General features: G+C 49.3%; 1 protein-coding gene across 1 annotated transcript in view; it reads right to left on the bottom strand.

Moving 5' to 3' along the window:
- The window catches only part of LOC124275605 (probable ATP-dependent RNA helicase DHX58), a 48,609-nt gene that overhangs the window by 16,540 nt on the left and 17,814 nt on the right, over positions 1 to 14,255 (bottom strand). Inside the window, exons 3-4 of the mRNA XM_046711209.1 lie at positions 4,786 to 4,917; positions 3,662 to 4,003 (exon numbers count right to left, since the gene is read on the bottom strand). Of these exons, the coding sequence (XP_046567165.1) occupies positions 3,662 to 4,003; positions 4,786 to 4,917 (474 nt within the window). The remainder of the gene's footprint in view (positions 1 to 3,661; positions 4,004 to 4,785; positions 4,918 to 14,255) is intronic.

The following is a 14,255-nucleotide window of genomic DNA, read 5'->3' as shown; positions in this document are numbered from 1 at the left end:
CTGCTTGCTACCGCCAGCATCCAACTGATACATTCCTCTCACCAGCTGCTCCAACTGATCCATGATCATTCCTCTCACAGCATGTGCTGCTACTGTTACCAGCATCAAACTGATGCATTCCTCTCACACCATGTCCTGCTGTTACCAGCATCCAACTGATGCATTCCCTCTCACACCATGTGCTGCTACTGTTACCAGCATCCAACTGATGCATTCCCTCTCACACCATGTGCTGCTACTGTTACCAGCATCCAACTGATGCATTCCCTCTCACACCATGTGCTGCTACTCTTACCAGCATCCAACTGATACATTCCTCTCACCGCTCACAGCATGCTGCTACTGTTACCAGCATCCAACTGATGCATTCCCTCTCACAGCATGTCCTGCTACTGTTACCAGCATCAAACTGATACATTCCCTCTCACACCATGTGCTGCTACTGTTACCAGCATCCAACTGATACATTCCCTCTCACACCATGTGCTGCTACTGTTACCAGCATCCAACTGATACATTCCCGCACACTTTAATGGGGTTGGAGTACATTACTATAAGTCTATAAGTAGTATAGGGAATAGCAGTTCTATTACAGATCCCCCATAAGCGTTATTTTGTCAAACTTTGGCTCCTGTCGGAGTGAAAAATTAGGCGTGAATGATGCCCTCATTTGCCGTCCAGATTTTTAAAGTGTACAACAAAACAGTTAAATTGTCGGCGGGTGATAAAAGATAAAGTAGAATATTGCGCAGCTTCCTCCCTAGGGGATTCTGTCGACTGCATTTAACCTCTCACAAAAAGAGGGACTTTCTCAGAAGGTTCCTCTGATATGCTGTTGATGGCTTACGGGAAACGAAATCGAAAGTTGCAAGACCTCCACAGAGACAGTTTCACCGGGATACGAACTCACATTGTCGAGTTGCGCTGTTCTACAACATAGGACTGATCACACAGTCACCTATGATTTGAGCCATGCACTGCGGCTCCGATAGTTAGATGTTAAATTATAGTAATCTATACACTGGCCGTCTCTCTCACTGTGTGTAGGGCGATCGATAAGTGACTCGCTGAGCTACAGTGAGCTGGGAAGCACCGTGTAGTGAGACACGACTTGTAATTCCTCCTTGACAAATGCTCGGACTGGTCCGTCTGTAAAATAATACAGACTGGGTTCACCATCTCGGATATCAACTCGGTCGATGCTGTAAGTTTTCAGCGACCACCATAGGATCCGTGGCACGTTTTCTGCTATCTCCCTCGTGTTCACCCGGCTGGTACAAATACCTCACGCTGACCCAGTCTGGTAGCTGTTTCTCCCTCTTTTGAGCGTGGCGTTCTTGTGAGCTCGCCAGTCGTCCCTCGTCATGTGCATGGGGATGATTCTGTACATATTTTTCCTGATGATGTTTCCTCGCGTTGCAGGCAGGTGAGAAACTTTTTGGCTGCATCTGGACCGCGGTAGATCACGGGAGGATTCGTTTTCCTGTCGTATCATACCACCATGTACCCGAACCCGCAGGCCTCGTGTTCTTGCGTTTTGTGAGTGAAACTCTGGTCGGTCGAGTTGGAGCATCGGTGTGGTCAACGTTTTTGATGAGGGTTTCGAAGTCGGCGTAGATAACGTAGGGCACCGGCATTTGTTTCTTGTGGTTGGCGAATTTTAAGATGTTGTTGTCTTCCTTAGGCATGTCGATTCTGATTGCCGTCTGTCCCACGCCCGAGCAGTCCTCCCGGTGCGCTTCCGACAGGTTGGCGCGTGTGTAGTTGTGCAGGCACCGCTCGCAAAAGTGTTTCTTTCTGTCGTATTTTGACTGGTCTACACCGACGACGCATTTCACTTGCAAAATCATGTTTACAAACAATGAGAAGTAATGCACGAAATGAACTGGATCATCAATATTACCCTGACCCACACTATGTCGTCACGGATGATGAGGGGTTTGTCACCGAAATAAAAACAATGGGCTTCTACTCAGGGTTTTTAAACCTACAGAAAAGACGATGTATGTAAATATGACAGTTCGAGGTGAAACAGGTAATATGTTAGTCACCCCTTCGGAAAACAGCTAAACTCGATTTTTTAAAAGAGCATCAATTCCCAAATTCGTGGGTAAATGGTATACAAAGTTCTACAGTTATTATAGAAGTCTTTCTTTTTTTCGGCCCCGCAGAAGATGTTAAAATTCTGGAAGTTTTAAAAAACGTTTGAGTGATAACAATATATATCAACGTTGCCGTATTTATGTACGACCAGGAACACCCGCCTTCACAAGCCTCGAAGGGATCATGATTTTTCAAAATTTATCGTCTCCCATTTCACCAAGTACTTTTTAGTTACAGGAACTTATGGGCCTAATAAGCATAAAGTATATGCACGAGAAATTGACGGAAAACCAATTAAATATTATTTCATAACTTCTATTAATATAAAGATGAGTTTGTATCCCAACATGGACGAAGTAGCCGAAACAACAGAAACAGTGGATGGAGTTTGTCTGTGACAGATATGCGACATCAAACGCTGTCGCCAACTGGAACAAGTGCTTTGCACATAAAGTACCACAGAGTCATGAACGCCGTAGACGGTATGGATTCAGTGCTCGTAACCATCAGCATGGGACCGGCGTCAGTCTATTGTCAGTCTCCCATTTCTGGTGTCCCCTGTCGTGATATTGCTGGAATTGCTTAAAGCGGCATAAAACCATACTCACTCACTCACTCACTCACTATTGTCAGCCACTATTGTCAGACAGCATAGCCAAGGGGGTGTCGGGGCTGGCGGGAATAGCTCTCAATTTCATTTCACATTGGCTGAAACGCAAAGCGAGATGAGGGTTCTAGCCGAAGCCAAGTTGAACACGATCGATGATCACATATCAACGGCGCTCACCGACAGCAAGATCACTGATGAAGAGTTCCGTCTGATCTTGGCAGAACTCGCCAAGTACCACAGCATGAAAAAAGAGATTCGAACCAAGGTCCGCAAGACGAACGACATCAGCAAAGACGAGAAAAGGCTCATAGAACAGGGCAGGCTAGCCTTCCTGTCCAAACGAAAATACGATATCAATGTAAATCCATAAAATAATCCGATAGTTTCATGGTGTTCGGTAAAACCCTTAAAGTGGTCGGATGACAAGTTATGTTTTTTCCACCTTTCTTGAAAGTTTGAGCTGGTTCTAAGCGAACTCTAAATCCGGTGTCGAACCTGCCCATGTCTTTCGTTATCCAGCTAATTTTTCGTTCCCCGTCCACGAACGATTCTGCATAGTGAGACTTCTCTTTTAATGCAAGCTGCAATCTCTGGTTGCCCCAAACAACTGTTACCGTGATAAACGCTGGTATCTCAATTTTTCTTGCACGTTCATTTTCATTATACTTATAACAACATCTTATCTCTAAAAGAGGAACAATTTGCATGGACGATGAATGATGGCCCGCCGTCATTTACGCTTAATTTTCCACTCCGATAGGTGCCGGAATTTGACAAAATAACGCTTATAGGGAACCTGTAATTGAACCGCTATTCCCTATACTACTCTATAACAAGACCATTACTACAACGTGTAGCGATTCCAACATGACTATAGGGTTAATAAGTGGAAATAGATTATTTGTACTCATCTACCACCACAAATCGAAGGACAGTGCTGCCACCTACCACGGGGCAAGTCGGGGTGTATTTTCGCCAGTAACTGGGGGCCATAGGCGTTGTACAGAGCATCCAGGAAGTAGGAGGCCCAGCGGGGGGTTTTCCTCGGCATGGCCAGGAACAGCTCCTGACAGGCATCGTGGGCACTTCGTTCAGTCTCCAAGTTGCGAATCAGCTCGTAGTCCCTGTCACTGAGTATTGGCTTCAGGCCATCAATGATCTCTGTCGGAATGATCTTGTCCTTTAGATCGCCCTGCAGCCAGAGAATCAACATTTCATATTTGGCTGAAGTTCTGTTTCTGTCTTGAGGGCCTTTGCTGTCTTCAAGTATGTCCGTGAAGTGTTCAAAACCTGAAACATGCAGGAACATAATGTCACAACAGCAACATCACAGGTATGTGTTTAATGTAGACGAGGACGGAGCTTAAGAAGGACATCACAGTGACAGAAATAGCTATAGAAGAATAATGCATGTTGGTAAAGCAGAGTGAAAATGTTTTTTGTAATGTTTTTTGTAAAGAAATTTTGTTATTAGAAGATTGTTTCCTTCAATCATGTACATGGCAAGTGAACGAGTTATCAATCCTGGCCAAATTGTGTCTCTCCTGTGTTCATCTGTGGTGTTTCTGTTTCTGCGTGGATACATGTCAGTTTGCCGCCGTCTGTTACAATATATCCTTACAGTGGTCAGATTGTGTGTCTCTCCTGTGTATATCTGTCGTGTTTATGTTTGTGACACAGTATGGACAGAGCTGGATTCATGTTAGTTTACCGCCGTTTGTTTAGCTATGTCCGTACAGTGGTCAGATTGTATCTCTCCTGTGTTTATCTGTCGTGTTTGTGTTTCTGCGAGGATTCATGTTAGTTTACCGCCGTTTGTTTAGCTATGTCCGTACAGTGGTCAGATTGTGTCTCTATAACGTTTATCTGTCGTGTTTGTGTTTCCGCGAGGATTCATGTTAGTTTACCGCCGTTTGTTTAGCTATGTCCGTACAGTGGTCAGATTGTGTCTCTCCAATGTTTATCTGTCGTGTTTGTGTTTCTGACACAGTATAGACAGGGCTATATTCATGTCAGTTTACCACCGTCTGTTTAGCTGTGTCCTTACGGTGGTCAGATTGTGTACGTCTTACCTACTTCCGTGAGGGCATATATAAACATGGAGACATGGTCTTCCGGTTTGGCCAGAACAGCCTCCAACAGCAGTTTGACTGCCTCCTGTCGCTCTCGGCGCTGGTGGGCTAGAATCCTTTCCTTGAGGTTAGCTGGAACAGAGTTACGTGACTTCTTTGAGTCATCTGATATCAAAATCTAAAGAAAAGAGAAAGAAAGAAAAAACATCAACGTTAAGCTTAAGTATATAACAACATTACAACCAGATCTTCACTCCACAGCGATACCTTCCCTGCGCTAAGATCTGGAGAACACCTCCATGACAGATGGTGCCATGCAGATATTCCCTGAGCAAATATCCATGTGGCTACTTGAGCCAAATCAGCTGCGAGTCTCGATCGGAAATTTCCATTTTTAGAATGAAAATTCACATGGAACACAAATAATCATTCGATAGTACATCTTTCTGGTTGCAACATATGTTATAGTTGGGATCACACTTTCTCGGCAGAGTACAGATACTAGTACGTTTTGGGATTGAGTCCTATCCGTGATTTCAGCCCACACTGTGGATGAGGTACCTAATCTTCGGCACACAAAGCCAAAGATCTAATCCACTCTAATCCGATCTAAGCCATCAATTCTTCTACAAAACTGGAAGTCAGTCATCTGGTCGTCTAAATCTACTGTGTGTAGCCCTGTGATAAGCTGGTTGTAGATGCCTTGATGTTCAGAAGGGACGCAATGCATGTAATATCCACAACAGTATCATGGCATTTTTGTAATTTCACTGACCCAGAGACTCACTTAGCATCACGATATTCCTATGGCCCAAGGTGATGGTGGGGAAGTCCGAAAGGGGTAGAGGCACACTTCCTCACGAACCCCAGACTCACTTAGCATCTCGATATTTCTATGGCCAACGTGATGACAGGGAAGACTGAAGGGGTAGAGCCACACCTCCTCACGGACCCTGAAACTCACTTCGCATCACGATCGTTCTATGGCCCTAGGTGATGGCGGGGAGGTCTGAAGGGGTAGAGCCACACTTCTTCAAGGACCCCGAGACTCACTTAGTATCACGATATTTCTATGGCGCAACGTGATGGCAGGGACGTCTGAAGGGGTAGAGACACACTTCCTCAGGAAACACGAGACTCACTTAGCATCTTGATATTTCAATGGCCCTAGGTGATGGCGGGGAACTCTGAAGGGGTAGAGCCACACTTCCTAATGGACCCTGAGACTCACTTAGAATCACGATATTTCTATGGCTCTAGGTGATGGCGGGGACGTCTGAAGGGGTAGAGACACACTTCATCAGGAACCCCAAGACTCACTTTGCATCACGATATTTCAGTGGCCCTAGGTGATGGTGGGGAAGTCTGAAGGGGTAGAGGCACACTTCCTCATGAACCCCGAGACTCACTTAGCATCATGATATTTCTATGGCCCTAGGTGATGGCGGGGAAGTCTGAAGGGGTAGAGGCACACTTCCTCATGGACCCTGAGACTCACTTAGCATCACGATATTTCTATGGCCCAAGATGATGGCGGGGAAGTCTGAAGGGGTAGAGGCACACTTCCTCACGAACCCTGAGACTCACTTAGCATCACGATATTTCTATGGCCCTAGGTGATGGTGGGGAAGTCTGAAGGGTCAGAGGCACACTTCCTCACGGATCCCGAGACTCACTTAGCATCACGATATTTCAGTGGCCCTAGGTGATGGTGGGGAAGTCTGAAGGGGTAGAGGCACACTTCCTCACGAACCCTGAGACTCACTTAGCATCACGATATTTCTATGGCCCTAGGTGATGGCGGGGAAGTCTGAAGGGGTAGAGCCACACTTCCTCACGGAACCCTGAAGAGACTCACTTAGCATCACGATATTTCTATGGCCCTAGGTGATGGCGGGGAAGTCTGAAGGGGTAGAGGCACACTTCCTCACGAACCCTGAGACTCACTTAGCATCACGATATTTCTATGGCCCTAGGTGATGGCGGGGAAGTCTGAAGGGGTAGAGGCACACTTCCTCACGAACCCCGAGACTCACTTAGCATCACGATATTTCTATGGCCCTAGGTGATGGCGGGGAAGTCTGAAGGGGTAGAGCCACACTTCCTCACGAACCCCCTCACAGAGACTCACTTAGCATCACGATATTTCCATGGCCCTAGGTGATGGCGGGGAAGTCTGAAGGGTAGAGCCACACTTCCTCACGAACCCTGAGGCTCACTTAGCATCACGATATTTCAGTGGCCCTAGGTGATGGCGGGGAAGTCTGAAGGGGTAGAGCCACACTTCCTCACGAACCCCTGAGGCTCACTTAGCATCACGATATTTCTATGGCCCTAGGTGATGGCGGGGAAGTCTGAAGGGGTAGAGGCACACTTCCTCACACTTAACCCCAAGAGACTCACTTAGCATCACGATATTTCTATGGCCCTAGGTGATGGCGGGGACGTCTGAAGGGGTAGAGGCACACTTCCTCACGAACCCTGAGACTCACTTAGCATCACGATATTTCTATGGCCCTAGGTGATGGCGGGGGACGTCTGAAGGGGTAGAGGCACACTTCCTCACGGACCCTGAGACTCACTTAGCATCACGATATTTCTATGGCCCAGGTGATGGCGGTGAAGTCTGAAGGGGTAGAGGCACACTTCCTCACGAACCATGAGACTCACTTAGCATCACGATATTTCTATGGCCCAAGATGATGGCGGGAAGTCTGAAGGGGTAGAGCACACTTCCTCAGAACCCCGAGACTCACTTAGCATCACGATATTTCAGTGGCCCTAGGTGATGGTGGGGAAGTCTGAAGGGGTAGAGGCACACTTCCTCACGAACCCTGAGACTCACTTAGCATCACGATATTTCTATGGCCCTAGGTGATGGCGGGGAAGTCTGAAGGGGTAGAGGCACACTTCCTCACGAACCCTGAGACTCACTTAGCATCACGATATTTCTATGGCCCTAGGTGATGGCGGGGACGTCTGAAGGGGTAGAGCCACACTTCCTCACGAACCCCGAGACTCACTTAGCATCAAGATATTTCTATGGCCCTAGGTGATGGTGGGGACGTCTGAAGGGGTAGAGGAACACTTCCTCACGAACCCGAGACTCACTTAGCATCACGATATTTCTATGGCCCAAGATGATGGCGGTGAAGTCTGAAGGGGTAGAGGCACACTTCCTCACGGACCCTGAGACTCACTTAGCATCACGATATTTCTATGGCCCAAGATGATGGCAGGGAAGTCTGAAGGGGTAGACCCACACTTCCTCACAAACCCCAGACTCACTTAGCATCACGATATTTCTATTGCCCAAGGTGATGGCGGGGGGAAGTCTGAAGGGTAGAGCCACACTTCCTCACCAACCCAAAGACTCACTTAGCATCTCGACATATTTCCAAGATGAGGTGATGGCGGGGAAGTCTGAAGGGGTAGAGGCACACTTCCTCACACCCTGAACCCAGAGACTCACTTAGCATCACGATATTTCAATTGCCCTAGGTGATGGCGGGGGGGAAGTCTGAAGGGGTAGAGGCACACTTCCTCACGAACCCCAGACTCACTTAGCATCACGATATTTCAGTGGCCCTAGGTGATGGTGGGGAAGTCTGAAGGGGTAGAGCCACACTTCCTCACGAACCCCGAGACTCACTTAGCATCACGATATTTCTATGGCCCTAGGTGATGGCGGGGAAGTCTGAAGGGGTAGAGGCACACTTCCTCACCAACCCTGAGACACACTTAGCATCACGATATTTCTATGGCTCTAGTTGATGGCGGGGACGTCTGAAGGGGTAGAGCCACACTTCCTCACCAACCCCGAGACTCACTTAGCATCACGATATTTCTATGGCCCTAGGTGATGGCGGGGACGTCTGAAGGGGTAGAGGCACACTTCCTCACGAACCCCGAGACTCACTTAGCATCACGATATTTCTATGGCCCAAGATGATGGCGGGAAGTCTGAAGGGGTAGAGGCACACTTCCTCACGGACCCCTGAGACTCACTTAGCATCACGATATTTCTATGGCCCTAGTTGATGGCGGGGACGTCTGAAGGGGTAGAGCCACACTTCCTCACGAACCCCGAGACTCACTTAGCATCACGATATTTCAGTGGCCCTAGGTGATGGCGGGGAAGTCTGAAGGGGTAGAGCCACACTTCCTCACGAACCCTGAGGCTCACTTAGCATCACGATATTTCTATGGCCCTAGGTGATGGCGGGGACGTCTGAAGGGGTAGAGGCACACTTCCTCACGAACCCCAAGACTCACTTAGCATCAAGATATTTATATGGCCCTAGGTGATGGCGGGGACGTCTGAAGGGGTAGAGGCACACTTCCTCACGAACCCTGAGACACACTTAGCATCACGATATTTCTATGGCTCTAGTTGATGGCGGGGACGTCTGAAGGGGTAGAGCCACACTTCCTCACGGACCCTGAGACTCACTTAGCATCACGATATTTCTATGGCCCAAGATGATGGCGGTGAAGTCTGAAGGGTAGAGGCACACTTCCTCTCACCGACCCTGAGACTCACTTAGCATCAAGATATTTCTATGGCCCAAGATGATGGCGGGGAAGTCTGAAGGGGTAGAGTCACACTTCCTCTGAACCCCGGGACTCACTTTGCATCACGATATTTCAGTGGCCCTAGGTGATGGTGGGGAAGTCTGAAGGGGTAGACCCACACTTCCTCACTCTAACCCCAGACTCACTTAGCATCACGATATTTCAATGGCCCTAGGTGATGGCGGGGAAGTCTGAAGCGGCAGAGCCACACTTCCTCACGAACCCCAAGACTCACTTAGCATCACGATATTTCTATGGCCCTAGGTGATGGTGGGGAAGTCTGAAGGGGTAGAGCCACACTTCCTCAGCAACCCCGAGACTCACTTAGCATCAAGATATTTCTATGGCCCTAGGTGATGGTGGGGACGTATGAAGGGGGTAGAGGAACACTTCCTCACGGACCCCGAGACTCACTTAGTATCACGATATTTCTATGGCCCAAGATGATGGCGGTGAAGTCTGAAGGGGTAGAGGCACACTTCCTCACGGACCCTGAGACTCACTTAGCATCACGATATTTCAATGGCCCAAGATGATGGCAGGGAAGTCTGAAGGGGTAGACCCACACTTCCTCACAAACCCCAGACTCACTTAGCATCACGATATTTCTATTGCCCTAGGTGATGGCGGGGAAGTCTGAAGGGGTAGAGCCACACTTCCTCACGAACCCTGAGACTCACTTAGCATCACGATATTTCTATGGCCCTAGATGATGGCGGGGACGTCTGAAGGGGTAGAGGCACACTTCCTCACAAACCCCAGAGACTCACTTAGCATCACGATATTTCAATTGCCCTAGGTGATGGCGGGGAAGTCTGAAGGGTAAAGGCACACTTCCTCACGAACCCCCAGACTCACTTAGCATCCACGATATTTCAGTGGCCCTAGGTGATGGTGGGAAGTCTGAAGGGGTAGAGCCACACTTCCTCACGAACCCCAAGACTCACTTAGCATCACGATATTTATATGGCCCTAGGTGATGGCGGGGACGTCTGAAGGGGTAGAGGCACACTTCCTCACCAACCCTGAGACACACTTAGCATCACGATATTTCTATGGCCCTAGGTGATGGCGGGGACGTCTGAAGGGGTAGAGCCACACTTCCTCACCAACCCCGAGACTCACTTAGCATCACGATATTTCTATGGCCCTAGGTGATGGCGGGGACGTATGAAGGGGGTAGAGGAACACTTCCTCACGGACCCCCGAGACTCACTTAGCATCACGATATTTCTATGGCCCAAGATGATGGCGGGGAAGTCTGAAGGGGTAGAGGCACACTTCCTCACGAACCCTGAGACTCACTTAGCATCACGATATTTCTATGGCTCCTAGGTGATGGCGGGGAAGTCTGAAGGGTAGAGCCACACTTCCTCACGAACCCTGAGACTCACTTAGCATCACGATATTTCAGTGGCCCTAGGTGATGGCGGGGACGTCTGAAGGGTAGAGCCACACTTCCTCACGAACCCCTGAGGCTCACTTAGCATCACGATATTTCTATGGCCCTAGGTGATGGCGGGGACGTCTGAAGGGTAGAGGCACACTTCCTCACGAACCCCAAGACTCACTTAGCATCAAGATATTTATATGGCCCTAGGTGATGGCGGGGGACGTCCGAAGGGCTAGAGGCACACTTCCTCACGAACCCTGAGACACACTTAGCATCACGATATTTCTATGGCTCTAGTTGATGGCGGGACGTCTGAAGGGTAGAGGAACACTTCCTCACGGACCCTGAGACTCACTTAGTATCACGATATTTCTATGACCCAAGATGATGGCGGTGAAGTCTGAAGGGGTAGAGGCACACTTCCTCACGGACCATGAGACTCACTTAGCATCAAGATATTTCTATGGCCCAAGATGATGGCGGGGAAGTCTGAAGGGGTAGAGTCACACTTCCTCTGAACCCCGGGACTCACTTTGCATCACGATATTTCAGTGGCCCTAGGTGATGGTGGGGAAGTCTGAAGGGGTAGACCCACACTTCCTCACGAATCCCAGACTCACTTAGCATCACGATATTTCAAGTGCCCTAGGTGATGGCGGGGAAGTCTGAAGCGGCAGAGCCACACTTCCTCACGAACCCCAAGACTCACTTAGCATCACGATATTTCTATGGCCCTAGGTGATGGTGGGGAAGTCTGAAGGGGTAGAGCCACACTTCCTCAGCAACCCCGAGACTCACTTAGCATCAAGATATTTCTATGGCCCTAGGTGATGGTGGGGACGTATGAAGGGGGTAGAGGAACACTTCCTCACGGACCCCGACTCACTTAGTATCACGATATTTCTATGGCCCAAGATGATGGCGGTGAAGTCTGAAGGGGTAGAGGCACACTTCCTCACGGACCCTGAGACTCACTTAGCATCACGATATTTCAATGGCCCAAGATGATGGCAGGGAAGTCTGAAGGGGTAGACCCACACTTCCTCACAAACCCCAGACTCACTTAGCATCACGATATTTCTATTGCCCAACGTGATGGCGGGGAAGTCTGAAGGGTAGAGCCACACTTCCTCACGAACCCAAGACTCACTTAGCATCTCGATATTTCTATGGCCGAAGATGATGGCCGGGACGTATGAAGGGGGTAGAGGCAGACTTCCTCACAAACCCAGAGACTCACTTAGCATCACGATATTTCAATTGCCCTAGGTCATGGCGGGGAAGTCTGAAGGGGTAAAGGCACACTTCCTCACGAACACTGAGACTCACTTAGCATCACGATATTTTTATGGCCCTAGGTGATGGCGGGGACGTCTGAAGGGGTAGAGCCACACTTCCTCACGAACCCCGAGACTCACTTAGCATCACGATATTTCAGTGGCCCTAGGTGATGGTGGGGAAGTCTGAAGGGGTAGAGCCACACTTCCTCACGAACCCCAAGACTCACTTAGCATCAAGATATTTATATGGCCCTAGGTGATGGCGGGGACGTCCGAAGGGGGTAGAGGCACACTTCCTCACCAACCCTGAGACACACTTAGCATCATGATATTTCTATGGCTCTAGTTGATGGCGGGGACGTCTGAAGGGGTAGAGCCACACTTCCTCGCCAACCCCGAGACTCACTTAGCATCACGATATTTCTATGGCCTTAGGTGATGGCGGGGACGTATGAAGGGGGTAGAGGAACACTTCCTCACGGACCCCGAGACTCACTTAGTATCACGATATTTCTATGGCCCAAGATGATGGCGGTGAAGTCTGAAGGGGTAGAGGCACACTTCCTCACGGACCCTGAGACTCACTTAGCATCACGATATTTCTATGGCTCTAGTTGATGGCGGGGACGTCTGAAGGGGTAGAGCCACACTTCCTCACCAACCCCGAGACTCACTTAGCATCACGATATTTCAGTGGCCCTAGGTGATGGTGTGGACGTCTGAAGGGGTAGAGCCACACTTCCTCACGAACCCTGAGGCTCACTTAGCATCACGATATTTCTATGGCCCTAGGTGATGGCGGGGACGTCTGAAGGGGTAGAGGCACACTTCCTCACGAACCCCAAGACTCACTTAGCATCAAGATATTTATATGGCCCTAGGTGATGGCGGGGACGTCCGAAGGGGCTAGAGGCACACTTCCTCACGAACCCTGAGACACACTTAGCATCACGATATTTCTATGGCTCTAGTTGATGGCGGGGGGACGTCTGAAGGGGTAGAGGAGGAACTTCCTCCACACGGACCCTGAGACTCACTTAGTATCACGATATTTCTATGACCCAAGATGATGGCGGTGAAGTCTGAAGGGGTAGAGGCACACTTCCTCACGGACCCTGAGACTCACTTAGCATCAAGATATTTCTATGGCCCAAGATGATGGCGGGGAAGTCTGAAGGGGTAGAGTCACACTTCCTCTGAACCCCGGGACTCACTTTGCATCACGATATTTCAGTGGCCCTAGGTGATGGTGGGGAAGTCTGAAGGGGTAGACCCACACTTCCTCACGAATCCCAGACTCACTTAGCATCACGATATTTCAAGTGCCCTAGGTGATGGCGGGGAAGTCTGAAGCGGCAGAGCCACACTTCCTCACGAACCCCAAGACTCACTTAGCATCACGAAATTTCTATGGCCCTAGGTGATGGTGGGGAAGTCTGAAGCGGTAGAGGCACACTTCTTCACGAACCCTGAGACTCACTTAGCATCAAGATATTTCTATGGCCCTAGGTGATGGCGGGGACGTCTGTAGGGGTAGAGCAACACTTCCTCCAAACCCTGAGACTCACTTAGCATCACGATATTTCTATGGCTCTAGTTGATGGCGGGGACGTCTGAAGGGGTAGAGCAACACTTCCTCACCAACCCCAAGACTCACTTATCATCACGATATTTCAGTGGCCCTAGGTGATGGTGGGGAAGTCTGAAGCGGTAGAGGCACACTTCCTCACGAACCCTGAGGCTCACTTAGCATCACGATATTTCTATGGCCCTAGGTGATGGCGGGGAAGTCTGAAGCGGTAGAGGCACACTTCCTCATGAACCCTGAGGCTCACTTAGCATCACGATATTTCTATGGCCCTAGGTGATGGCGGGGACGTCTGAAGGGGTAGAGCCACACTTCCTCACCAACCCCAAGACTCACTTAGCATCACGATATTTCTATGGCCCAAGATGATGGCAGGGAAGTCTGAAGGGGTAGACCCACACTTCCTCACAAACCCCGAGACTCACTTAGCATCACGATATTTCTATGGCCCTAGAAGATGATGGCGGTGAAGTCTGAAGGGGTAGAGGCACACTTCCTCACGAACCCTGAGACTCACTTAGCATCACAATATTTCTATGGCCCTAGGTGATGGCGGGGACGTCTGAAGGGGGTAGAGGCACACTTCCTCACGGACCCTGAGACACACTTAGCATCACGATATTTCTATGGCCCT

The sequence above is a fragment of the Haliotis rubra genome, unplaced genomic scaffold, assembly GCF_003918875.1.
Source record: "Haliotis rubra isolate DU_JTF1 unplaced genomic scaffold, ASM391887v1 Scf1049, whole genome shotgun sequence".
In the NCBI taxonomy this organism is placed as follows: domain Eukaryota; kingdom Metazoa; phylum Mollusca; class Gastropoda; order Lepetellida; family Haliotidae; genus Haliotis; species Haliotis rubra.
The sequence above is the reverse complement of the archived record's forward strand: the minus strand, read 5'-3'. Positions and strand labels throughout refer to the sequence as shown.